Here is a 27,732-nt window from a genome sequence, read left to right as displayed (position 1 = left end):
AATGAAGTCTAGAGCAGCTGCAATTCACAACATTGCTCATTAGAAGAGTTACACATTCGTAATTACATATGTATATGTATGTGTGCCCGAAACACACACACGCACATTTGTATGTATGTATGTACATTAAATAGTTAACTATCGTACAGTCTGATACAAAATTGCACAGACGAATAAAGTTGTTATCTTATTCAAAATACAAAAGAACTTAATAACACGAGGCTTATAAATTGTAACACTAGATTACAATCGTCTATAGAAACTCAGGTAACCTTTAAAAGCATTTATGTACCAATAAATGTTCATTCATTCGTACATATGTATGTATGTATGTATGTACACATAGGTTCATTTTATTTTTCCTTTCCTATCACAGCTCTTTAGCGCTGCGGAGCCCAATGACTTTATTTTCTTCTCCTTTTCTTGGTCCAGTACAAATTTTAAAGGCTTAATTAGTCAGCGGATCGAAACCCAAAAGGGAAAAAATGTTCGTCTGTAGCGGCGTACACGCATACACGCTCATGTCTACATATACATACATACATATGTATACTTACTGGTACACAAATACATACCTACCTATAAAATCCAGTTTCTTTCCCCATTAAGCGACAGAGCAGGCACAGATTGAAGCATCATCATTATCAAGAATTGAGCCAAGTTGGCCTTTGAAATTATGTTGTCAATCGAAACATAAAATAAAAAGAAAAATACGGACAAACTGCTGAAATAACCAAGTTAAGGGAAATGTTTTTAGGTTAGTTACACATTTATATACATGTATACATTAGTATAGTTACATACATACATATGTATATAAGAGACCTTTTTTAATAATTTGGCAATCATAGAAACTACACACATATTTTGTACATACTTGCTACCAACTTCAATTGTTTGCTTGTATCTACTTTTGCTAATGAAGACGTTGTTTTCTCCTCAATTGGGGTAAAAGCCTTAAAGGCAAAAGCCTTTAAAGTGGATGTTGCAAACATACACATACATAAATATGTACGTATGTGTTTTCATAAGCAGAATGAATTTACACATTCATATACAACCTCCATACATAAGTATTCTTGAAAAGTATTTCCAAGCAAGACGACCATATGCTCATACATATGTACATAATTGTGTACATGTGTTCGCATTAGGGCGGACCTCAGTTTTATTTAATAGCATATTTTTTTTATAATGTACGATGTACATTATTGGTGTCAAAGCAGCAATGCAGCAGTTTAAAAGTAAAGGTATCAGGTGGATATTCCCTGACATGTTAATAAATTCATCAGAAAATTAAACAGTAGAGGGATAAACCTTATTGTTTTTGTCGAATATTTCAATGAAATTTGACAAAAACGTTGGCTTTCAACGATTTAACAAGTTCAAGAAATGACCTATACTCAAAAATTAAACGGTTAAGCCCGGTACTCACATCGACGAAAACCGCGAGCTAACCATAGAAGTGAACGAGATGCAAATACGCGTCTAACGCTTTTCATCGGGTCTGTTTTTCAGCGCGGTACTCAGATGAGGTAAGGAAATACCAAAAAAATACCGGATTTAACCAGTGAATTTCGATGAACGCCGTTAACCGCGGCCCAAAGAATAAGAAATTTAATCTTTGGCGGTGTTCATTCAAAAGCCTGCAGGAGATCAGTGCAGATGAAAAAGGACGCCTTATCCAAGCTGTTGCCCATTATTGAGGGATTTCACCGACACGAAGCAATACCACGACAGGGCCAATCCGCAGAATAGTTGAAGTGCTGAAGGAGATCCACTAGAGAATCCCAGTGGGAAGGAACATGCCGAATGGGACTTCGCTCGATCTCCGACGAGCTCTCCATTGAGGAACCACCAGACTCCACCTCCACCAGCTACTTGGCAGCTAAAGCGGAGATGGAGAACGCTCCGGCTTCTATAGGGAGGAGGAAATATGGTCTGTATACTACTAATTTTAATAAATAAAACATTTGTTGAGCATTCCGTTTATTTTTATGTTAACTTCTTTGTGCATCAGCAAACCCTTTATTTTTAAAATGCTCCAGTTGATTTCTTTTCCGTTCGTCAACAAGCCCAGCTGCCTGACAGTAAGACCATGCCACATGCATTGCGGGTGAACTTTGAAAACTTCTGTCACACTACAAAGAATACGATTTTTCGACTAGTGAAACTCTTAACCGATCTGAGTACTAGGCTTTAAGGGAATACCCCGAACATTTATTCTTATGATAGTGTCTGTGTAATACCCTATTCACACAAAGGAGGTTAACGCAACAAAATTCCACTTCATCGACTTTTTTCTCCATAATAAATACGGGTGTAGGAAAGAAACGGGAAAAAATCGCTACAACTCGCTGCAGCGGAAAGTCTAAAAACAGTATGCGTGGTAGGTGGTATAATATATATATATATATATATATTCTAACATGAGGAAATTCTCGTGGCGTCACTTTTGGCCCACAATAGTACCTATTTATTTCACTACGCTTGCCTGAATGGAAATCTCGATCAATTGATGATTGATCTTGATCAATTTGCTAATGCAATAACAATTCGGCGCTGAAAACATTCCACACGTTTTCAGCCAGGGGTTTCTGGTTGAGCGATCAAATTCCGGTTCAGCGTCTTTGCCTAGCGGAAAGTAGAACCTCATATGCAGTGTTTCTGTATTTTAAATCGGTATTTTTACAAGCTTACAGTGCATTTTCACTGCAGTGACCCAAGCCAGCTGTTATAAAACCTAGTACTCAGGTCGGCTTAGAGTTTCACTGGTCGAAAAATCTTATTCTTTGTAGTGTGACCGCGTATTTAAAGTTCACCCGAGTCCATGTAGCATGGTCTTACTGTTAAGCAGCTGGGTTTGTTTTGTTAACAAACGAAAAATTGGATACATTTTAAAATACGAATCTGCTTTCTTATTCATCGGAATTCACTCACCAAATCTGGTATTCTTTCTGGTATTTCCTTAGCTCATTTAAGTACCGCGCTGAAAAAAAAGGCGGACGAAAAGCGTTGGCCGCCTTTTTGCCACCCGCTCACATTCGTGGTTAGCTCGCGGTTTTCGTCGATGTGAGTACTAGGCTTAAGGAAATTGTTGTTGGTGCAGGACCAGGGAGCCTACCAACGGCACAGCAAATGATCTCATCGTGAAAAGAGATATTGCCGTTCTGTTTTTTTTTTGTAAGATTATTACCAACTTTCAACTTTCGTCTATACGCGTTATTTATTTTTAAAAAAACTCCATCTCCCAAAACTGGTTAAGCCTAGTACTCAGATCGGTTAAGAGTTTCACTAGTCGAAAAATCTTATTTTGTAGCGGGACCGAAGTTTTCAAAGTTTACTGCCAAGTAGCTGGTGGAGGTGGAGTCCTGTGGTTCCCCAATGGAGAGATCGTTCTGGTGGTTCTGCTAAAAAGATTCTTCTAATAGTTCTATTGGGCCAGTACTTATTTTTTTTGCGAGGACACGCCCGACAAGATGTCCATGTAGGGGTTCTGTAGCGGATCTCCTCCAGTCCTTCGACTGTTATGCGGATTTGCCCTGTTGTGGTATTGTTTCCTGTCGGGGGAGTCCCACAATAATGGGCAACAGCTCTGACCTCCTGCAGGCGTATATGGGGTTTTCCTTCCATTTTTCATTTTTAGTTTCCGCACCGCTTTTGCACGAACACCGCCGAAGACCACATTTGTGATTCTTTGGGCAGCGGCAACAGGGTTGTTTTGCTGGTGCTGCAGGAAATTGCCCAGCATTTTGGCAATATCTGTTGATGGTTCCTCCAGTTTTCCCTTACAATTCTGCGGGTACTTCTTTCGTCGTCCGCATTAGCTGTAGCTGGTGGGGTCCAGCGATTCCCCAATGGTAAGCTTGTCGGGGACTTGTGGTTCTTATAGCCAGAACCTACATTCTTTGCAACGGCACGTACGGCAGGTAGTCTCTGTAGGAAGCCAAATCCCACTCGGCATGCTCTTTCGCAATGGGCTTCTTCAGGACACCCACCCATTTATTGATTTGCCTTATTGTGTTACTTGTAGCTGTCCCGCATGGCTTCCAAGCCAGCTTGCAACTATTATCTATATATTAACGATGTGAACGCTCTTTCAGTGAACGGTCGTGTTTTTGTCTTGCACTCCGAATTTTTTTTTTGTCCATAAACCATCGCGGCTTAAATCATATTTTCCTACATTTAGATAACTTTTTATGTCACTAACAACATCCGTTCGCTTCGCGATTGCATAGTGGTTGTCTGTGCAGTGTTTGTTGTTATTGTTTTTTTAATTCCCTTCTTTTCTTCCAACGCTGTTTGAAGCGGTAAGAGTCTAAACGGTAGTTACCCGCTCTCCCGCACTCCCGCAAATATCTTTGTTGTTGGAGCATCAAAAACTTACGCTCCCCCAGCTTACTCACTCCCGCTCTCTAACTCTCTCTTTCACTTGCGTAGCTTTATTCTCTTTGCACTGTGGTTCGGAATATCGCGATAATGGCAGTTACCAGCTCTCCCGCAAATAACATTGTTGTTGGAACATCAAAAACTTACGCTCCCCCAGCTTACTCACTCCCGCTCTCTAACTCTCTCTTTTACTTGCGTAGCTTTATTCTCTTTGCACTGTGGTTCGGAATATCGCGATAATGGCAGTTACCAGCTCTCCCGCACTCCCGCACTCCCGCAAATAACATTGTTGTTGGAACATCAAAAACTTACGCTCCCCCAGCTTACTCACTCCCGCTCACTCTCTACCGCTCTCTAACTCTCTCTTTTACTTGCGTAGCTTTATTCTCTTTGCACTGTGGTTCGGAATATCGCGATAATGGCTGTCTGCAATTTAAAGAAATGCAAGTCGATAATCTCGGCTGAACACCAGAGCAATCCGTGCCATTCGTGCGAGAATATTTTTCATGCTAAATGCCTTGGCTATTCGGTCCTGGTACGCGATGCAATCGACATGAGAAGTGACTTGCGTTACTATTGTGATGAATGCATTGCTTATGAATTATTTCGTTCAAAGGAAGTTGGAAATCCCTTTAAAGAGCCATCCACGTCTACACCCTGATCTATCTCAAAAAACTAGATTCTGTTCTTCAGTTTTCCTATCAGAATACAAGAGGTTTACAAAGTAAGCTGACTAAATTGTATTCTGATAGTTTTTCCTTGTCTTCTCATGTTATTGTGTTTACAGAAACCTGGTTAAAACAGGAAATTCTTAGTTCCAAAGTCTTTCCAAGTAAGTACACAACTTACAGGCTTGATCGTCCGTCCCGACGTGTAGGTGGAGTTTTAACTGCAGTTGACTCAGAATTAAGGTCTGAAGTAATAACGTCCGACGAAATAAATGACATTGAATTTCTGTGTATAAAACTATCCCTTCCGGGTATTTATATATACATAACATGTTCATGAATTCCCAATATATGCGAATCATCTGTCCGCTATTCAGTTTATTTCAAGTAAACTATCAGAAAGGGATCAGTTAACAGTTTTAGGTGACTTTAATATACCTAGGGCGACATGGTCCACCGTCGAAACATCAATTATATTGTTACCTTCAACGCAGCATGATTTTCTTGACGGTTTGCTTGATATTGTCTCAAGTAAATCATGTTTTAAATTTATTAGGACTATTACTGGATCTATGCTTTGATTCCAGTCCAGACCTCTGCAATTACTTTACCAGAAGACCCATATCACCCAACGCTAGAGCTGACTATTGACACGGGTACAAAAGTGCATGAACTATCTGAAAAGTCAGCTAAACACTTCCCCTGCTTTCGTAGAGCGAACTTTGCACTCATTAATAGCCTTATAGCTTGCTCGGATTGGTCTAATCTGCACTTATGTACTAATATAACTGAAGCGGTAAATATATTTTATATTGCATTAAACGCAGTTTTTGATACATGCGTTCCTGCGTATTATCCTAAAATTTCAAACCAACCTCCGTTGTTTTACAAAGAGCTGGCACGACTTAAAAATTTAAAGTCTAGACTCTACAAAAAGTTTAGAGTTTCCGTTTCACAAGATGCCTTTTCCCGATACTTAAGTGCTCACAACTACTATTTAGCTCGTTGCAAGACCCAGCTTACACTGGATCCAAAACAGTTTTATAATTTTGTTAACACAAAGCGTAAATCTTCAAGTTACCGATCATCACTTAAATTTGAAAATTCGGCCGCAAACACTGATCAGACCGTAGCCGATCTTTTTGCACACCTTTTTCAAACCACCTATTCAACATCAAGTCCTCCAGATCAGTCTTACCCATGTGACACTCCAAAATCAAACTATATTTTTTGTCCTGTTATAAGTGAAAGCTCACTTCCTCTAGATTTACAAAGGGTCAAACCAGTCTATTTTCCGGGTCCTGACGGAGTCCCTGGATGTGTGCTTAGGTATTGCACTGAGACTTTGTGTAGATTATTGCACAAACTTTTTACCTTGTCTTTAGAAACTTCCGATTTCCCACACAGATGGAAGGAGTTGTTTGTTATCCCGCTTCATCAAAAAGGGGATAAATTGAACGCATGTAATTACGGAGGTACTTCAAAGCTATCAGCTATATCGAAGCTTTTTCAGAACATTATTACGCCCCATTTACAATACAGTTGTAGGTCCCTTATTTCCTCTTGTCAACACGGATTTATAAAACGTAGGTAAACGACAACCAACCTTTTGGAGTTTACTTCATTTGTTATAAGTGGTTTTAGAAAAAATCGTCAGACTGATGTGGTTTACACTGATTTCAGTAAGGCGTTTGATTCTGTAAATCACCCAATTCTAGTCCGGAAATTTGACCATTTAGGATTTCCAGGTGATCTTCTTAGGTGGATCTTAAGTTATTTGAATGACAGGACTCAAAGGTTCGTTTTTAAAAACTCTTTTTCATCCCTACTCCGAGTTACGTCCGGTGTACCACAAGGAAGTCATCTTGGTCCGCTCCTGTTTACATTATTTATAAATGACCTTCCATTAGTCTTAACGAAGTCACGGGTTTTTATGTACGCAGATGACGTGACAAAGTTTAGCTTTACAATCGGATCTAATTGCATTTCAAACATGGTGCATGGATAATGAATTGAATTTAAATGGTTTTAAGTGTAAACTAATGAACATTTTTCGTGTCAGCCCTCACGATTCAACTTATACTTTGAGTGGTTGTGTGTTAGATAGGATAACGCATGCTGACGACCTTGGAGTCTATATGGATCCTAAACTTAAATTTTCTGATCACATTACTTCTATGGTAAATAAAGCCAGGGGCGTGCTTGGATTTATCAAAAGGTGGTCGAAGGAATTCGATGATCCCTATGTCACAAAGACCTTGTTTATTTCATTAACCCGACCAAGTCTTGAGTACTGCGCTCTTGTTTGGAGTCCCCAATACGGGGTGCATATAGACCGGATTGAGTCTGTGCAAAAAAACTTCTTAATATTTGCCTTACGGAGACTTAACTGGGATACAAGCCTAATACTAACATCCTACTCTAGTTGGCTACTTCTAATTAACTTCCCATCATTAGCTAACCGTAGAACTATGCTTGGTATTACGTTTATTAGAAATCTTATTCATGGTGATGTGGAGAATCCCGAGTTAGTGGGTCGCCGGCATTTTAATGTGCCAAATAGATTCACTAGAAACTTATACTCGTTACTCGTAGAGTAAAACGGCATATTAGATTCGTCAGATAGAATGTAATATGTAGAAGGAAGCGTTTCCGACCCCATAAAGTATATATATTCGTCAGATAGAATGTAATATGTAGAAGGAAGCGTTTCCGACCCCATAAAGTATATATATTCTTGATCAGGATCACTAGCCGAGTCCATCTAGCCATGTCCGTCTGTCCGGATGAACGCTGAAATCTACGCTACAATACTGGGATTAGGCATGTAGATTCCTGAGATTCCTGCGCAGCGCAAGTTTGTTTCAGAAATGTGCCCACTCGAACGCCCACAAACCGCCCAAAACTGTGGCTCCTACAGTTTTGATGCTAGAATAAAAATGTTAACTGGAATGTATTGCTCTCATCAATACCTATCGATTGACCCAAAAGTTTGCCACGCCCACAAACTTTAAAAAATCGTAAGTATGAACGCGGACTTCTCGGAAACTATCAAAGATAGAGAAATGGGATATCAGATTTAAATTCCGTAGCCTTGTACGCAGCGCAAGTTTGTTACGCGAATATGCCACGCCCACTCTAACGTCTACAAACCGACCAAACCTCTGGCGCCCACAATTTTTATGCTAGATAAAAAATTTTACCTGAAATATATTGGTCTCGTCAATACCTATCGATCGATCCAAAAGTTTGCCACGCCCACTCTAACGCCCATAACGCTTAAATCTGTCTACCGCCCACATAACCATATATTGAGATCACGGTTAGGTGGCGCATTTCAATCTCGCTTGCATATCTCCATTTCCCTTTGGTTCCTTTAGCTGACTAACGGGAATGTGATAGTCGAGGAAAACGGCTATAGCGTTCTTCCTTGTTTTTTTTTTGTAACTGTAAATTGGTGCAAGCTTGTAGTGTTAAATAGTTTCCTTTTTTAATAAATATCATTAAGTAACGAGCCATAATAAAATAAATTATAAAGTTTAAGACAAAAAGTAAAAATAAAAAACCTTTTTTTTCTTTTACCAAAGGAAATACCTTATTTTATGTGATCTTTTAATTAAAATTTCTCTACTCTGCACATATATCTTGAGTCGGTTTTTTGGCAAACCTGTTCTGTTGGACGGTGTGGCAGTGGAGAACCGAAGTACAGTAGTTATCGTCCTGGGTTAGACTCAGTAACGGTGTTATTTCATGACATTGTTCGGCTTAATAATTAAAGGTTTAAGCCTAGTACTAAGATCGGCTAAGAGTTTCACTAGTCGAAAAATCTTGTTCTTGGTCCGAAGTTTTCAGAGTTCATCCGCAATGCTTATAGCATGGTCTTACTGTTGACAAACAAAAATTAAACAAATTTAAAATTTAAAATGTGAAAGACCAAGGACGCAAGCTTTACCTTTGCAGTTGGCATGGCGATGTGCATTGCCGCAGGAGAGCAGAAGGAGGCGGAAAAAAGGACACAGAGGCGGAAATATTGGGTTAGCCCGTATTTCAAGGAACGCTCCTTCAAAAGCCGCTATGCTTCAGACGTAAGTTATATTGTTGAAAAATATAGAAATACTCTTGCACCTATGAGCATTTTCTTCTATTTTAAAGTTTCAGAACTTGGTTAACACCCCATCCATGTTCTTCGAAAACTTTCATATGTACTCAACGTACTCTATGGATTGGATGAGCAGTACCTTATCCCGAAACGGAACACCCGGCCAGATGCCATACCGCTAAAAGCGAATTTGGCCATCGTTTTGGAATAAATACAATATATATACATATATGTTTAGACTTTGATACCATGTTGTATTTTAATATTGTGATTTAATATTCTTTTGTTAGATTTCTTGCTTCTAGAGATCTGTAACTTATCGGATCAGCAAGCAACATTTTGGAATCGTCCTCGACCACGTTTGCACAGCAATTTGGACTGCGTTGCAAGGGGAATTTCCGAAGTGGACCACCGATAACATGCTGAGGTGGGCGAAAGACTTCGAAGACGAATTGAACTTTCCAAACTGTCTTGGTGCCTTCGACGGGAAGTATGTGGCAATAAGGTCCCCCACTAATAGCGGAAGCCTTTTTTACAATTATAAGGTATGTACTTTTAAATTTCAAAGAAAATGTAATAAGTAAATCTATTCTGATGTAGGGATTTCATTCGATTGTTCTTCAATCTGCGACGCTCACTACCGGTTCACTTATATAGAAGCCGGGGTGTTCGGAAGCGAGGGAGACATGAACGCTTTTCCCACAGTACGCTTGGAAGACGCCTACTTTTGGATGGCCTACTTTTCCGGAGGACAAAGTGATAAACGGGCATCGAACTCCCTACTTCATAATCGGCGATGATGCGTTTCCCCTTCAAATGCGCATTATGAAGCCATACAGTGGCAAGGACCTGCATCGAAAGGAGCGCATATTCAACTATAGGCTGAGTCTTACTCGTCGTTGCATTGAGAATGCATTTGGGATTCTTAGTGCACGGTGGATGGCTGTGCAACGTACTTTGCTGAACAACCCGAGCAAATCTCAGAAAGTTATTGCAGCCTGTTGTGCCCTGCATAATTTTTGAATGCGGAAAAATCCTACAACTTACACGTTGCACGAAGTACCGAGCAACGTGCTTGTCGAGCTTGTTGTGATACTTAAGGCTGTCCCGCAGGCACTTCCAAGCCAGCTTGCAACTATTATCTAAGCATAATAATGCAAAATTATAACCTAAAATCTTTGTCCATGACCAGCGCAATCTCCTCCCAGGTTCTCTTTATAAACACAGCATCGTAATGCTTTTTGTGGGTCAAGTCCCACAGCATTGGGCGCACCTCCACATCTTGCATAAAGCGCACTTTTTCCTCAGAACTAAACTCCTGAAGGCGTTTTTCCATTTTTGAATTTTGTTTTCCACCCGCTTCTGCACGAACACAGCCAAAGATTAAATTTCTTAAGCCTAGTACACAGATCGACGAAAACCGCGAGCTAACCATAGGAGTGAGCGAGAGGCAAATACGCGGCTAACGCTTTTCGTCGGGTCTGTGTTTCACCGCGGTACTCAGATGAGCTAAGGAAATACCAGAAAAAATACCAGATTTTGCGAGTGAATTTTAGATGAACGCCGTTAGCCGCGGCCCAAAGAATAAGAAATTTGATCTTTGGCGTTGTTCGTGCAAAGGCATCGCCGCGTATTTGCCTCTCGCTCACTCCTATGGTTAGCTCGCGGTTTTCGTCGATGTGAGTACTAGGCTTAAAGCGTGGAAAGTGGGGTCGAACACTTATTCTCAGACCACCGGTACATAGAATTTACAATAACTGTAGCTCTCGCCGAGAACATTACAAATCTAAAACTAACCAACTGGAGTTACTACAAAAAACTCCTCACAAGAAACTTACACAATCCACCGACGCACGTACTCAACGGTCATGAACTAGATAAACTAGTCAATACTTTCACTGACATCTGCAGTGAAGCCATAAAAAAGGTTTGCCCGAGCAGAACAGTGATAACAAACCAACCCTGGCAAATCTTAAAAGCGAGTGCAGAACTTACTTCAATAGAGCTAAGTACAACAACAGCGAAGCTTCCTGAAACACATCCCTTCAGTTCTGCAGTAGGGACGCGGTGACATGGCTCAAGGCAAAAAGCTTTTTTTGTGCCTAAAACGCTGTGCCGCTGTTGACGTCAGCAGAGCAGTCGGCGCAGCGTAGAAGACTGCCCACGAAAACGATCGTGCAACAAAGAGAGGCAGATATTCGGATATTTCCCTCTCTTTCTTGTCTTATAATCTGCCTGCACTCCGCGCTCGCAGAGACAAATTTCGGCTGGTCCGTTATTTTTTTTGCGTCTCTCCGTTATGTTCGGCTAGCGACTAATATTTCGGCGGAAAAATTTTCGTGGAGAAGCGACATGTGAATGCCCTAATATTTGAGGAGCATTATTGTGTATCGAAAAAAACAACTAATATTGTTTTATAAAAGTAAACTATTTGATTATAGTAAAATTTAGAAAATTGAATTTACTTATAATGTTATATTTACTTACTATACATTCTTATTACAATATAATTTTATAGTTAAGTTATAGAAATTTAGTCCGTTAAAATAGATTTAAGTATTTAAAACATTTAAAACAAGTATTAACATTAAAAAAAAAAATCGTATTGTATTTTTTACTCAAGAAGTAAAAACTATATAGTCGGATATATTTCACTTTAGAAAGGGTATAGGTGCAGTGGCACGCGCCAACAGCGAAGAGAAAACAAAAGAAATCTAGTAAAGGGGTGAGAAGACTTGGTGCATTCTGTTTGAGTGATTGAAAGGGAAGCATCCATTTTAATGGTGCGCAGCAGAGTTACTTTAATCGTTTAGTTAATATAATAAAGTCAGGTAAGTGCTACATTAAGTTTAAGATGTTGTGCATTGATCTTAGTTTAAAGTACGTAAATTTTGAAAGTATTCAATGGGTTCCGTTAGCCGAAAGTGGATGACGAAATGTTTTTTGCCAATAAAAATTCTGCAACAAGCTATAAAAGGTAAATATACAATTAAACAAATAAAACGCATTTTGTAAACATATGTTTTTTCAGGAGCGTTGGCCAAGGATTCAGAGGACCCGGACAAAGGTTTAAGAACGGCGATGTCTAACGTTAAAAATAAGCTTACGAAGCAAAAAAACAGAAACAATAATTGTACAATTTTTGAAAATCTCAATAGTACCATATAATTAAAATGAAATGAATTAAATTCTATATTTTTTTAATTGAAAACTCAAGGAAAATTTCTGGTTTTCACAAGTGATTCACTTGGGACGTGTCCCTTGCAAGTGATTTCACAAGTGAAAACTCAAGGAAAAATTCTGATTTTCCCAAGTGTTTCACTTGGGACGTGTCCCTTGCAGGTGATTTCACAAGTGAAAACTCAAGGAAAAATTCTGATTTTCCCAAGTGATTCACTTGGGGCGAGTCACCGGCACGTGACAGGCCATACGAAAAATGAGTATAAGGAACAAGTTAAATCCCGTAGGACTTCGAAAAATTTTCATTTGAATTTTCACTTGTGAAAATGCGGACATCCCATACAATTTTCTATATGGAGCGTCACTTGTTCTTCACTTGTGCAAGAGGACATGTCCCACGGGATTCACAAGTGAAATTTTTTTTTTGGAACTGAAGGGATCCCATACGAAGCTAAACCTATACAAAAATAAATTAAGAATATCGAAGAGAATGGGCCAACTTCGGCAGTAGCATAGCATGAATCTTAGCAAAATCTAGAACAATCATTGACTACCTAAAAAACAATGCTGACACCTGGACGGAAAACAGCCAGGAAACACTTGAACTCCTGCTAGACGCCCATTTCCCTAAAAACACCCAAACAAAGTTGTCCTCTGGGTATTGATGCTGCTGTTAATGACCTGTCTCTAAAGATTCAGTCTGCCGCTGCCGCATCCACTGCTAACGATATTCACTCTGCTGTTCCACAGCTAAATAATGCCCTTTAAAACCCTGGAATAACGACTCAGGTTAAGCAGAAGATATCACTAAAGCGACGCTGGAACAAACGTGTCATGCACAATACTTATCTATTTTTAAAAGGGCTGATTCATTATTAAGAAAAGCTCTTTGTGATGCTAAGACGGATATTTTCCTCCGTAAACTTAGTGCTATCGATCCGGATGCTGATCGAGGCTTCAAGTTGTGAAAATGCAATCGAGGGCTTAAGCGACAGCCTCTCCAAAAGATTTCTTGCTTCGATCGGACGGTACTTGGGCAAATAAAGATGATGAGAAGGCATGTTCTAACAGCTACTTATGCAGACGACACTGCATTTCTGGCGACAAGTGCTCTGCGGAGAGAGGCTTCAGATATGGCGCAGGACATGTTTAATGAGTTTGAGGCCTGGGCGTCGAGGTGGAATATCGATGTTTATTCTGCAAAGTTTGAACTGAACTCGTATCGCCTCTCCCTGTATGGGACTCCAATAAAGCACTCTGACACGGTTAAGTACCTTGGGCTTACTTTGGACAGGCGGCTTTCCTGTAGGCAGCACATTGTGGCTACCTATGCTTCTACAAGGCAAAAGGAGAGGAAACTCACGGCGAAAACTCTGCTTTTTAAAGTTATTTTAATACCCAGTCTACATTGATGTATACACATCTGGGGCACTGCCTGTAACACGTCTATAATAAGAATTGAATCCGGCCAAGCTAAAATTTTAAGACATAATATGATAAACGCCCTACATTATGCAATAAACTCTACAATTTTTCGAGATTTAAAAACTAATCCTGTTTGTACATCGTCTCTGACACAAACAGACTAGCTTTCACACTTTTCAGACTTATGAACATTAGACTATTGCACCCATCCGACAATTGGATATGTGGACGGCCCCCAAGAAGTACACTCATTCCAGGCTTGGACACATGGACTGGCACACTGCCCAATTTTTCTGATGTGGGTTTCTTTTAATTACATTGCATGTTATGTTACCATTAGTGAAAGTGAATTGAGACACATAAATGAAAATAATTGTTTGTTTATCGAAAAAAATGTAGTTATACCAGTTACTCTTCCGAAAGTTTGTAACAGGTAGACGGAAGCGTTACCGACCCCAAAAAGTATATTTTTGATCAGGATCACAAGTTTGTTTCAGCAGGGTGCCAGACCACTCTAGCCCTTGACAAACGACTTTAACGACTATAACTAATGTACGGTACAAATTTAAGTGACAGTTTGTTTTCATTATCAATATCTACCAACATGCCAAAAAATTTTGCAATCGGATCAGCCATTACAAAGTTATAACTAAACTAACTCGCACTCCCTTAAGCTTAAATCTACCCAATTTAAAAACAATGGTTTACAGGTTAAAATTCCAATGAAAACCGGTACTACAGTTTTGTTCTTACATCGATCTGTTTAACATATTTTTACAGTACCTTAAAAAATTTTAAACAGAAATGGTTAGAGCCGTTTTATATTTATCAAATACACCAAAGATAATAAAGACTACAAGATGAGTAACCACCATACAATGTATGTACGGAATGTACGGCACAATTTTTGGTGTGGATTTTCGATCTTCCTAGTGTGCGTTATCCGTGTAAGAATCTTTGGTTGTGTTAATATAAAATTTCTTTTGCTCTGCTGCAAAAAGGCTTAAAGTCGCAATTGACTTAAGCACTGTACAGAAGTGCTCTGTGCTAGGGTTATAGTAGCTTAACTGCAGAACTTGTGGGACCAAATTTAACTCCGATTGGAAACAAATTTTTTTTATGTGTACAACCCGTTTTTTTTTAAACAATTAATTTAAACATGGGTTACGCAAATCATCGATATTTATTACAGTCGGTAGCGATAAAGCAAGTGACAGAGAGAAGCAAAGTAGCGGCACTCTAAAAATAGATTCCTATACGTGTGAGCCTAGTTTGCAAAAATGACGCCGCCTATTTACATTTCTTTACTCCTGGTTACGCATCTTAATATTTCATAGTCTTTGCCTCTATATAAAACGTATGTAAAAATGTTCAAGTGGCACTTGACGTGCCAACTTGAGTTTTTTAGTGATTATAAATTTACAGTTTCAAACAGTTTCTACATTATTTCTTCACACGATAATTCTGTAATTAGAAAGAAAGAAAGTACCGAAAATTTGCGAAGATGACGTTTATTTACTTGATCTGTCGATTTATCTTACTCTTACATAAACTATACACTTGAGAGAGCGTTGTAGGCTTCAGAAGACGTTGGGAGCTGTGGGCGCAGAATAGGAGGGAGGGCGGTGCAATAGAGGTGTTCCGTGGGCTGAACACTGTCTATGTCATAAAATGACCATTTCATAAACATAATAGCAGACAGACACACATTACGGTATATTCAAATTTGTTAAGTTACTGCTCACATTATTTAGGTCCTTATCTCTGTTCGTAACTCCTCAGCACTATTCGACATACCTGTAAAGATAAAGAAACATAGCATATGTGAAATATATAATATGAATATAATATCATATCTGTAAGCAATTATATCAGCATTTGGGTAGTCATCAAATAATGGCAGAGACGAAAAATACAATATCATCATATTATATTGGCAAAAATAAAATATGCAACATTGGTTTAAGCGAACATTAAAACTTGTTTCTAATTAATAGATGTTTTTCAATTCTGAATCGGAAAAATCCGAATCGTATAGACTACCACTTATTTATGATTAGTTTTAAATATACCGAACTATATTTTGAACTATTTTTACTGAGACTCAAGAACAAAAACCCTTTCCGGTGTACATCATAACTGGTGGCAGGTCCGTAAAAAAAATACAATTAAATTAGTTTGCAATCAATGCTTGAGTAGTAACTACTCTTAAAAATGTAAACTCGATAAAAATTTAAAAAAATGTTGAATTGGACATTACACATTCACAAATTATTATAACATTGAAGTTCTTTTTCAAAATTTACAAATAAAAATAATATTTCACCACTTAATTGGTCATATTTCTTTTCATTCTAAGTGTAAGTTATATAAAAAAAATCGATTTTCATTGTTTAAGAACAAAATAGTACATTCGGTCAAAAATAAGGAAATGTCAAGGAACCGAACTGTCGCATCGTTTAAAGAAAATAATATGAAAATTGTTTTCATATCGCATATTTTATTTTCACAGGTTAAAATATATTATTTCATTTTAAATTTAACATACCTTTCTTTCGTAAAATCTTCCTTCGATTTTAACACGGGTCTCTTGGGGGGAAAACCTGGATGTAATAAACAAATAAATGCAGATTCTAACAAATAAATTTTAATTTACATACCACGCATACCAGATAAAAAATTGTGGACACGAACAAGATACCTAAAATATGTAAGACTTTCCCAAGGCCCACTAATTAACACAATGCCCCTCTAAAATAGTTTATGCAATATGTAGAGTAATGTATTTCATCATTACATTACAATGAAAAATATGCATTTCACATTCACTTTAGACGGCTTCCTGCACTGGAGGCTCATAACCTTCGGGGCGGTCAATTACAGCTCCCTCGGTGGAAACGACGGCATCGACAGATTTGCCGCCACCATCACCATGCAACTCCAAGAGCTTTGAGACATCGAAACGCGGCTTCTTCAATACCTTGACTTTACGAATGTAAACATCATGTAATGGATAGATGCGCTGGCAGCTTTTTTCAATATCTTTTGCAATGGAGTCCAATGCCAGTTTGTTAACAAGCTGCTTCAAATCGGCGCCACTAACTTCGTTAGTAATAATGTCAGTCATGCGAGCGCGAATCTTGCGGACCTGCGACTGTTGGGCATAGCATGTTTTGCGCTGAGACTGCTGATCCTTGGCAGTGAATCCAATGCAAAACACTCGCAGAAGGTAACCATCGACAGTCTTGGCTTCAACAATGGCTTCAATAAGTGTTTGCCACTTTTTAACCATTGACCTGAGCAAAAAAAGCAATATTTTAGTAAGCAAATGCAACACATTATGCAGAAATACATACATAATGGACACACTTGTGCATTAATAACATTTACTAACCTGTACTTGTCTGTAGTTAGATCCATGCCATGGAAGTTGCACAGCACATTTCGGTCTTGAACGTCTTCGGCAATAAGACGAAATTTGCGGAAAGACCGTTCCGGATCAATATCCTTTTGCAAATCTGCCAGAGACACTTCAAAAACGCGACCCTTTAAATAGTCAGACGCTATTCTTTGGCCCTGGGTGCGGTTCACGAGTGTTTTACCGATTTGACGGGTTTGGAACATATTCGGGGCTTTCACATCGTACCAGTCCTTGCGGGAAAACGGGTCCACCACCTTCTTTTTACCGCCCTTCTTGCCACCCTTGGAAAGACCTTTATTTTTGCCGACTGCCATGTTCAAAGAATAAACCGGAAAAGGTCGAGACACGTTGGCTGTAGATGTCAAAAGAAGGAAATAAGTGTTGAGTAAAGCCAACAGTGTCATTTCGGTACTAAATATTAAAATATATTAATATTATACCTTATATCCGCTGCGAAAAAGTTGCATACACAGTTGCGCACAGATGACTAAAATGCCTAATTCCTTCTGCACACTACTGTTCATATAAAAAACAACTATTGCAGAAAACGCTAAAAGGCTGGGAATATATTACTTAATCACATAGGGGGTGGCGGGGATTGTTTTCCACGATGAATAATTTCTCCATTGCCGTCGGAAAATTGGTCAAGGGGCAAGCTTTGTAAAAATGGAATTAAAAATATTAAGAGTCTTTAATCTCCTGGGAAAAGTCACGCCTTTGGAATTTCAACAAACTTGAGTCATCGAAAGACTAGTATATTTAATAAGACCACTTTTTTGTTGCAATAACCTTTTAAAAAAAAACGATATCGGTTGCCACCGCAAATGTAGCATTGCACACAGGAATCCTGAACACGTAAAAATCAAAAAGGCCTGAACAGTTGTAAAGAATTTAACTTACTTCAAGGTTTTTTTTTATAATTAAAGCCTTGTACTCAGATCGACGAAAACCGCGAGCTAACCATAGGAGTGAGCGAGAGGCAAATACTCGGCTAACGCTTTTCGTCGGGTCTGTTTTTCAGCGCGGTACTCAGATGAGCTAAGAAAATACCAGATTTGCCGAGTGAACTTCGATGAACGCCGTTAGCCATGGTCCAAAGAATCAGAAATTTTATCTTTAGCGGTCTTCGTGCAAAAACGGTGTGGTGGTCAATGCAGCTGATAAAGGGCGCCTAACGCAAATAAAGGCCATTATAATGGGACTTGACCCATTGGAAGCAATACCATAACAGGGCAAATACGCAGAATAGTTGAAGTGCTGGAGGAGATCCACTAGAGAATTTAAGTGGAAAGAAAGATGCCGAGTGGGACTTCGCTCCATATATGCCTAACTATCGCATAAAAGAGTCCTTCAAATTTGGATGGGGATGGGAAATTTTCGGAAAGGCAAAACGGATGGTAGAAGGTGGATGGTTTTCTGTAGGCAGACAATATTAGATGATATAGTGATAAATTGGCAACGATACGAATAAATACAAAACATACCTGACAGAAATATCGAAGAGATCAAAAGAAAAAACTCGCAAGTGGAATTTGGTCGCTGAAGAGAATACCCCCTCTGTGTGTATAGGGTATAAAAAATACAATTTTGGTCAGCTGCTTGCGGGCAATTTAGTACTGTAATAGCGTCTTCCCACAGAGATCCATCCACCGTTGATCGGATGGTCCATAAGGTTTTGCCGTTCCGAAAATTTCCCAGTTAGTTCCCCATCCAAATTTGACGGACTATTTTATGCGATAGTTGGGCTATGTTTTTTCAATGCAACTCTGAGTTCTTCTTCTTCACAGTGGAAATTGAAACATTCACTACGAAAACGTGAACAATGATGACAGGGAACAATCGAAAATGGAAGGCGCAGAAGCAACAGTTTTGGTTAGGTTAGCCAGATCAGCTGTTATCCGATGGTAGATGATGCATGTTCTCTGTGGGAATCGGAGTTTCACATTTGAAAGTGGGAGGCGCGAAGGCAACAACAACATTGGAATCAACCTTGATCAAAACTTTTTACTACTAATTGACTATAATTTAACGGATAAAAAATTATTCCATAAGTTCTGATATAAGGTATAAATCACATTGATCCTAAAAAAGTAACTAAATTATAATTCAATAAAGATTTATTTAAAGAATATAAATTTGTTATTGAAGTTAAATAACCTAATAGTCCTCCAAAAATAAATACAAGTAATGTTAATAATTTTAAATATACAGGTGAAAAAAATACAAAAAAATATGAAAATATATAAATATTTCTAATTCTAACGATTTCTAAAATTATATCTTTAGAATAAAATCCAGCTAAAAAAGGTATCCCACATAAAGCTAAATTAGAGACATTAAAACAAGCAGAAGTTGAAGGCATATGAATTCTTAGACCAGCTCTCGAGGAGTGCATCCTTGGGTTGGGACCTTCGTTGGAGGTATTTCAAAATGAGCAAAATAAAGGTTGCCAGAGGCCATGGACTTGCGGACTTTTCTCCGGAATCTTTGAACCAATCATGGGAAAGCTTAGCCATTGTGGTCCAATTTAGCAATGAAAGACTTATTATATGTAATTAAATCGATTCAAGAGAACAAGCATTTTAATAAAAATTTAATATTATTAATAAATATTTAAAGCTTTGAAAATGAAAACGTTTTTAGTTATATATTTTAATAAAAACAATACAAGAGAATTTACAAAATTTCATTTTTGATTTTAAAATTTAATTTATTCCATTTTGCATTTAATTTTAATGCACAGTTAATTTATAAAAATAACTATTTGTAATATATTCCAATATATAATAAGCATTTATTTAAAACCATAACGTAACAGCGAGCGTTGCCATACATATATTTTCATTCGTAATACGAATACGTAATACGTAGCGTTGCCATACATTTTTTTTTTAATTCCCGGTTGGTTTTTCCCGGTTGAAGTTCCGACCGGGAATAAAAAACAAAAACAAGAACAAAACAATAACAGAAAACAGCTGTTATCGAACCTAGCAAAACATAAACATTTCTCGAATGTCATTTTGAACAGCGAAAATTGTTGGTGAAAATACACAAATTCATATATAGTACAGGATTAATGTTGCGTTTAATTAACGTTTAATTTGTTAATATTAAAATCATACGGCTAACATTATATCGTTATTTTAAATTATATCGTATCGTAAAAAAAATACGATAAGTAAACGGATTATGTTTACATTTTACATTTTTTTTTCACTTTTTCACTTGTGGAAAGTGAGTTCGTTTTGTCGGGAGTGTGCATTCGCTTTTTTGTTGGAGACTGTTAGCTAGAACTTCATCCAATTTAATAATAATTTAATTTAAAATTTAAAATAATTTAATTTAATACAAATTAATATGCTTCTGTTACGGCTATGTTACATTGCCATTGCATTAACATATTTTTTGTCTCTCAAAAAAGGCACCTTCGAAATAAGAATACACGTTCCACACAAAGTTTTTTTTGTCCCACATGTGGAAACTTTCCACTGGAAAGTAATCTCGTTGGAGACTGTTAGCAAGGAATTCTCCATTAATTTTGCTCTTTTATAGCACAATGTGGAATGGATGCCTATTAAAATCATTTACAAAAATTAATATTCTTTTATTTTGACATCATTAATTTTTAATTTTTAATATCTATATTTCACATACTTACGGAAGTAGATTCAAAAGTTTAAGAATTTTCAAATCGCCCGGCCTCGTTTGAATTCGCCATCGCTCCGAATTCGCTTCACATCGAATTCAAAAATGAAAGTTACTTTACAGCGCAGCATGCTGCGCAACATTTTCTTTTAGGTGTATTTTTTTTTTGTAAGCAACATTTACTCTTAACAAACGTCTTCAAACAAACACTGTAAATTAAATGTAAGTTAATTGAATTAATTAAAATAACTTTAAATATCTTATTTTAATTTTTTTAGCTTTCAAAGTGAACTTTGTATTTCGTATCGATAGATAGCAGTGTCAACCTAAGCTTAGCGAGTACACCCACCGTGCATTCTCACATTGTGCAATGAGGTACGCTTATAAATTTAGTATATTATATAAATATTAAATAAATATAAATTTAAATAGTCCGCAGACTTTAAAAATTCAAAAACAAGTACATTCCAAACTTGTTTAAATCGTTGTAATATAAGTAATAACTAGTATCGATATCTATTACTGTGTCAATAGTGTACACGTGACTATCGATAATTTCATGTCAATATCGACACTTCATCAGGACCGCTTTGGATTATTTTTGGTATATTTCATAACAAAAATTGTATAAAAAGTATATTTAATGGAGCCGGGCGGTATAAATTATCGATAATTCCGCGGTCACACTGTGCTCTTTAAAATTTTTTGATCAATTCAACGCGGACGTGTGTGCGGTTCATAGGCCGTTTTTAATTTGATAATCATATTTAAGCGGGAACGAAATTAAATAGATACCTTATTTTGTGCCTGTCCGTTAAACAATTTTAAAATGCGCCTGATCCTAAGTACAAAATGCAAAAATAAATTAAGTTGCCGTCGTGGATTCGACAAATTGTGCTTTGACGAATAAATATTGGTGCGTTAGTATAAGTGTATGTAAATCACAAACAAATATATGAGTGTTTATCGGTATCCGTGTGGGAGACATACATATGTATGTACATATGTGCGATCGAGGCTGCGTCGGTACTTGTTAACTGGCCAAAGAATAAAAGCTCGTGCAAGTGTGTTGATAAAAATATATACATACAAAAAATGGTGTGTCTGATTAATTAAAGCGTGTATGCCCTTTAATTGTGAAACCACTTTCAATGGGTATTTTTCTCTCATTTAACAGTGTGTTTAAAAATAGCAGAACATTAGCCTTAAATGTGTTTAAATTTTAAGGTACCGACGGCTTGTTAAATATTGCTTAGTAAAACTGAGATTCAGAAAAAATAATTTTGTTGTTCCAAAATCTTGGAAGTTAAACAAAAATTTTAAAGTAAGTAAAAGTAGTATAAAGTAAAACAAAACAACAAATGTCACACATTCTTGTTTTTTTAATTTAAGTGTCTTTACTAATTCTTTGTGTTCAATTTTAATACAATCACTAAATTCGTTATAAAAGTGGAATCCACACTGGCGTATCAAAATATAATTAAGTATATGTATGCACGTGTGGATATACATAGGTACATATATATATATATATACATATATGTACATGCATACATGCGCGTATATGTAAACATGATTCTCGATCCTCTGTTTCGAATCCAGAGAGCCGACAGTACTAACACAATAACACCATAGCACGCACACCCTGAGGTTTGTTTATTTATTTGCTGAAAATACAATTTTCTGTATTCAGTCTTACGCATATATTTTTTGTTTAGACTGTCGTTTTCGTCTCTACCTGTTGATATACCACAATCTTGTCTCTAAATAGAAACTCGTTGTGTCATTAGTCTTCAGCCGATGCGTATTCTGTTTTTGTTTTTGGGACTGCCGCTGGCGTCGTCGGCACATTTTTACCTTAAACTAGTATGTAGTTAGCTATTTCCGTCTGCGTGTACTACCTACCTAGTTAAAAATCTCGGGCGACGGCTAAACCGCTCAGTCAGGTAGCAGATATGTATACATACATACATGTCGCTAAAGCCGAAACTTAACAATGACAATACATATATATGTATATATTTGTTTTCCCTTTTTGCTGGTCATTTAATTCTCAGAAAAGTAAGAGTCCTTGCGGGCCAAAAAATAACATTTTCAAAGAAAACGGATAAGCTGAGGCTATTCATTCGCTTGCATGTTCAAGAATAAATAACTTAAATTTATTCTAAAATGTTATATTGAGTTGAAAAACAAAAATGACCTAACATAGCATAGCCATTCTGGTGAAGCCCTACATATGTACTCATCGTTTTTAACATCTTTCGCCAACCCAATAAAAAATATGTAAAATCAACTATTAGATAGTGAAAACTGCCCAACCTATGCAAAAAAAAAAATAGTGTCTGAAAAGTACCAGTATGCCACAAATTTTTGAAATGTCCTGAAGAGTTGTATTCAACAATTTATATTGTTGTTAATTTTTGTACCTTTTTTATTTTAATTAGTGCTTATAATATTTATTTACTTGGACACTTACTTAGTTTATCGACACTTATTTTTAACAATTTGTTAAACTCATGCAAATTTTAGTAAATAGTTTTGTACTACTTAAATTGCGGAATACTTTTTAATGAACAATAGATCAACAAGGTACATGAACATTTTTGAAAATAGCATACTACATTTGTTTTATGTTTATTTAAAAATTTTGTTTTGTCTACGACTAAAAGATACAATTTTTTTTAAAGAAACAGATTATTTAAGCAACGGTACGTAATAAAAGACAGAACGAGAAGAGCTATTTGCTAGTTAATCAATCGAAGCATTTGGCATATACATTTTTATATTTAATTCGTTTTTGACAAGGAAAATTATTGGTTAGGCAAAGTGTGACAATTGTGAACAGTAGTCAACGTAGTGACGAATTGCACATGGAGAGTGCGCGGAGAGCCGCAGAAATGAAAAGCTGCTACGATAGTCCGACTGAAACAAGAAATACAAACGATATTATTTTATCTCTTTAAATTATTAAAATCGTTCAGAAGTTGATTGGTTCGGGAAAAAAAAGGTGACCGGTGAAGCCAACACATTTTCTAATGAATTTACTTTTTTAAATTTTAATTTAAACCTTTTTAATCGAACCTTCCATTAAAGACTTATACCTTTTTTTTTAAAAGATTTTTGTGTCATTATACCGTTGCTCCCATAGGAATAATTATTATATATCAACTTAGCTAGATCGACTCTGCTAATGATCCTGATCAAGAATACATATACTTAATAGGGTCGGAAACCTGTACCATATTTCTGACAATTAAATTTCACACTACACTTTAGGCGGTAATTATTACACTGACATTTTTATACCCTTGCAGACGGTATTATGATTTCAGTCAGAAGTTTGCAACGCAGTGAAGGAGACGTTTCCGACCCCATAAAGTATATATATTCTTGATCAGCGTCACTAAACGAGTCGATCTAGCCATATCCGTGTGTCCGTCTGTCCGTCCTTTTCTACGCAAACTAGTCTCTCAGTTTTAAAGCTATCGGGCTGAAACTTTCCCAAAAGTCTTTTTTCTTTTGCAGGTAGTACATACGTCAGAACCAGCCGGATATGACAACTATATCTTATAGCTCCAATAAAAATAATCGAAAAAAAATTTAAAACAATTACATCTTTGGTGTTTTTAATATCACTGTGTACGGCAGTACACGTAGTGGCGAAGCGCGCAAGTGAGCGAGCAAAGACAACTACTATATATAGCCGCAGAATTGAAAATCTGTAATAATGGTCCGATCATAACAAGTGATACAGCAATCGAAAGGTATCGCACTAACTAAGAAGATTGCATACCAAGACTTTCGAAATAAAGATTTGTTTGGGAGAAAAAGCGGTGAAAGTGTAAAAGTAAAAATTTAGAAAATTGGAGATGCTGGATACGGTGGGTATAAAAGCCCCCGGCTGTTTAGCTAGTTTTATTCTTCTTAAAGAGTATACGCGTCAAATGACACCTCATTTGTTGAAATCCGATGTTCCGTTCAAAAGTAATTCAAAAAACAAGATTTTCTTCCTCTTCCCAAAATGAACATGTTTGTCCCTTTGTTTGTGGGTTTGTATGCATCCCATCTTAGTTTTAGGGTTTTTGAAACCCTATGGGTGTATAAAGTAGCTTGAAATAGAGAACGATTGTTCTACGACTTTTGAAAAAAACCGCTAGTTTAGCGGAAAATCAAAAAAAAAAAGCCAGATTTAAAATGCTTATAGTAGCTAAACAACTAGTGCTACAGAAACGTGCTATATATCTCTGAAAAGATAATTTAATATGCTAAATACTCTTCATATAGTAAAATTGTCTGAATATAATAGATTTAGAGTTATGATAAAAAGTTTTTTTTTAAAACCACTTTTTGACTATTTTCTCAAAATTGAGTCGAACGATTTCTTTTTAAATTTTATATCATGTAGCTCTTGAGATTAATAAACTATATGAAATTTATGTATTCGGCACGCTTCAGCAGAAAATTTACGTGTAGGTAAATAAATATTCACTGTTGCGGGCCGAATACATAAATTTAATATGGTTTATTTATTTTATCGAATGTAATATCATTTTTCGTCACAATTGTTGATATCAGAAATTTTTGTTAAGAGCGCTTTCGCCACTACTTCTTACCTCGTTAAGAGGTGTTTTTGTTTGATATAACCTACGCTTGGAAGTAACATTATTCTAATTACACTGGTCGGCATATGTATTTTGACAAAACAAAAGTTAAATATACTCATAATTTAAATTTACTTCTTGTAAACTTTTGGCATCAATGGAAAGGTAATTTAAATGCCGTTTGAATGATACAATACATTTCATCAAATTGGTTTTTTTCTTGTTTATTCCAATAAGTATGGAATAATGCGTATACCGAGCTGAAACGAGTTGCACTTTTTATCGCTTAATAACTTCCAAACGGTTTTTAGGGCAAAAAGTGTTATATATCAAAAGTTGAGAAATCTCAAGGGCTATATGATTTGAAATTTAAAAAGAAATCGTTCGACTCAGTTTTGAGAAAATAGTTAAAAAGTGGTTTTAAAAAATAACTTTTTGTCATAACTCGAAATCTATTATATTCAGACAACTTTACTATATGAAGGGTATTTAGCAAATTAAATTATCTTTTCAGAGATATATAGCACGTTTCTGTAGCATTAGTTGTGAGCATTTTATTTCAGGCTTTTTTTTTGGGTTTTCCGCTAAACTAGCGGTTTTTTCCAAAAGTCGTAGAACAAACGTTTTCTAATTCAAGCTGCTTTATACACCCATAGGGTTTCCAAAACCCTAAAACTAAGATGGGATGCATACACACACACACAAACAAAGGGACAAACATTTTCATTTTGGGAAGAAGAAGAAAATCTTGTTTTTTGAATTACTTTTGAACGGAATATCGGATTTCAAAAAATGAGGTGTCATTCGACGCGTAAGAATAAAACTAGCTAAACAGCCGGGGGCTTTTATCCCCACCGTATCCAGCAGCTCCAATTTTCTAAATTTTTACTTTTACACTTTCACCGCTTTTTCTCCCAAACAAATCTATATTTCGAAAGTCTTGGCATGCAATCTTCTTAGCTTTTGCAATATCTTCGATTAGTATATAACTCGTTGCGATCGGACCATAATTGCAGATTTTCAATTCTGCGGCTATATATAGTAGTTGTCTTCGCACGCTCTCTTGCGCGCTTCGCCACTACGTGTACTGCCGTCCACAGTGATAGTACAGAAAACAGTGATAGTACAGAAACAGAAATTTGATCTAAAAATTTCACCCTGCCTTAAAATATATATGTATACATGCGTGTAGGTCTGCACTAAGAAAAAGTCGGATCGAAGGAACACCAAGGACATCTTAAAGATTGCAAAATGTTGTGGGAATAATCTAATTACTCCTGCAGTTTCTTTCGAACCCCAGGTGTTGAGTCCCAACAGACAACCGGTTGGGGTACTTACATTTTTTGCCGAAGTTTTAAGATATTCCGTGTGCACTCCCTAGGTATTTTTATACCCTCAGAAGTTTCCGACCCCATAAAGTATATATGTATATTTTGGATCAGAATCAGTAGTCGGGTCGATATACCCATGCCCGTAGACTCTAAGTTTTAAAGCTATCGGGATAAAACCTTCCCAAAAGTCGTATTTCTATTGCAGGTAGCAAATAAGTCCGAACCAACCGGATCGTACAACTATGTATGTACTATAGATCCCATAAAAATAATCGGAAAAATAATTTTTGACAATTATTTTCTACTCTTAGGAATATAATTACACCCGTTACTCTTAAAGTAAAAGGGTATACTAGATTCGTCGGAAAGTATGTAACAAGCAGAAGGAAGCGTTTCCGACCCCATAAAGTATATATATTCTTGATCAGGATCACTAGCCGAGTCGATCTAGCCATGTCCGTCTGTCCGGATGAACGCTGAGATCTCGGAAACTATAAGAGCTAGGCTATTGAGATTTGGCGTGCAGATTCCTGAGCTTCTTACGCAGCGCAAGTTTGTTTTGATGCTAGAATAAAAATTTTAACTGAAATGTATTGTTCTCATCAATACCTATCGATTGACCAAAAAAAAGTTTGCCACGTCCACTTTAACGCCCGCAAACCGCCCAAACCTGTGACGCCCACAATTTTCATGCTAGATAAAAAATGTTAACTGAAATGTATTGGTCTCGTCAATATCTATCGATTGATCAAAAAAAAAGTTAGCCACGCCCACTCTAACGCCCATAACGCTTAAATCTGTCTACCGCCGGTAGGTGGTGCATTTTAATCTCGCTTTGCTGCTTGCATATCTCCATTTCCCCTTGGTCCCTTTAGCTGAGTAACGGGTATCTGATAGTCGAGGTACTCGACTATAGCGTTCTTCCTTATTTTTTAATATGTTAGAGCTTTAAATTAAATTTTATAAAATCTGT

At 37.0% G+C, this 27,732-nt stretch overlaps 5 protein-coding genes and 1 long non-coding RNA gene across 10 annotated transcripts in view; 3 read left to right on the top strand and 3 right to left on the bottom strand.

Moving 5' to 3' along the window:
- Nucleotides 1–653, bottom strand: part of ci (cubitus interruptus) — a 35,246-nt gene extending 34,593 nt beyond the window's left edge. Inside the window, exon 1 of the mRNA XM_065867365.2 lies at nt 580–653. Within this exon, the coding sequence (XP_065723437.1) occupies nt 580–605 (26 nt within the window). The 5' untranslated portion in view covers nt 606–653. The remainder of the gene's footprint in view (nt 1–579) is intronic.
- LOC136117243 (uncharacterized) lies at nt 117–10,126 on the top strand. 2 transcript variants are annotated; one of them, XM_065867366.2, is made up of 5 exons: nt 362–757; nt 1,519–1,939; nt 9,018–9,142; nt 9,210–9,701; nt 9,757–10,126. In XM_065867366.2, exons 2-4 carry the CDS (start codon nt 1,813–1,815, stop codon nt 9,336–9,338), a joined length of 381 nt encoding a protein of 126 aa, XP_065723438.1. In that variant the 5' UTR covers nt 362–757; nt 1,519–1,812; the 3' UTR covers nt 9,339–9,701; nt 9,757–10,126. The 2 variants fall into 2 exon arrangements, 1 of the variants encoding a protein (XP_065723438.1); XR_010654646.2 differs by lacking the exon at nt 362–757 and adding an exon at nt 117–267 and having other exon boundaries at nt 1,519–9,142.
- A 1,603-nt stretch (nt 10,127–11,729) lies between these two features.
- LOC139353316 (uncharacterized) lies at nt 11,730–15,476 on the top strand. The gene is made up of 3 exons (XR_011604523.1): nt 11,730–11,987; nt 12,055–12,133; nt 12,188–15,476. It is a non-coding gene; the product is annotated as an uncharacterized lncRNA (long non-coding RNA).
- A 1,042-nt stretch (nt 15,477–16,518) lies between these two features.
- RpS3A (ribosomal protein S3A) lies at nt 16,519–17,533 on the bottom strand. Its single transcript, XM_017088739.4, has 2 exons — nt 17,156–17,533; nt 16,519–17,057 (listed from the first exon to the last, which is right to left on the bottom strand). Exons 1-2 carry the CDS (start codon nt 17,494–17,496, stop codon nt 16,592–16,594), a joined length of 807 nt encoding a protein of 268 aa, XP_016944228.1. The 5' UTR covers nt 17,497–17,533; the 3' UTR covers nt 16,519–16,591.
- A 95-nt stretch (nt 17,534–17,628) lies between these two features.
- Nucleotides 17,629–19,613, bottom strand: LOC118878369 (NADH-ubiquinone oxidoreductase chain 5-like). The gene is given in 1 exon segment (XM_065867367.2): nt 17,629–19,613. A coding segment is annotated over 1 exon segment (411 nt). The 5' UTR covers nt 19,578–19,613; the 3' UTR covers nt 17,629–19,166.
- Nucleotides 19,614–21,514: 1,901 nt separating this feature from the next.
- Nucleotides 21,515–27,732, top strand: part of pan (transcription factor pangolin) — a 138,817-nt gene continuing 132,599 nt past the window's right edge. The window contains exons 1-2 of one of the 4 annotated variants that reach the window (XM_036820700.3): nt 21,518–21,743; nt 22,005–22,151. The gene's annotated coding sequence lies outside the window, so the exon portion shown is untranslated. Of the gene's footprint in view, nt 22,152–27,732 lie in introns of all 4 variants that reach the window. The other 3 variants (XM_065867387.2, XM_036820759.3, XM_065867381.2) reach the window with 3 other exon arrangements.

This window comes from Drosophila suzukii, chromosome 4 (genome assembly GCF_043229965.1).
Source record: "Drosophila suzukii chromosome 4, CBGP_Dsuzu_IsoJpt1.0, whole genome shotgun sequence".
NCBI classification, from domain to species: domain Eukaryota; kingdom Metazoa; phylum Arthropoda; class Insecta; order Diptera; family Drosophilidae; genus Drosophila; species Drosophila suzukii.
The sequence above is the reverse complement of the archived record's forward strand: the minus strand, read 5'-3'. Positions and strand labels throughout refer to the sequence as shown.

Excerpts from the sequence above, each read along its gene's own strand:
- LOC136117243 (XM_065867366.2), top strand. The coding sequence starts at position 1,813 with ATGGGACTTCGCTCGATCTCCGACGAGCTCTCCATTGAGGAACCACCA. Across the intron at positions 1,940-9,017 it reads TATAGGGAGGAGGAAATATG|TTGGCATGGCGATGTGCATT; the intron begins GTCTGTATACTA and ends TTACCTTTGCAG. Across the intron at positions 9,143-9,209 it reads AAAGCCGCTATGCTTCAGAC|TTTCAGAACTTGGTTAACAC; the intron begins GTAAGTTATATT and ends TCTATTTTAAAG.
- RpS3A (XM_017088739.4), bottom strand. The coding sequence starts at position 17,496 with ATGGCAGTCGGCAAAAATAAAGGTCTTTCCAAGGGTGGCAAGAAGGGC. Across the intron at positions 17,058-17,155 it reads CTAACTACAGACAAGTACAG|GTCAATGGTTAAAAAGTGGC; the intron begins GTTAGTAAATGT and ends TTTTTTGCTCAG.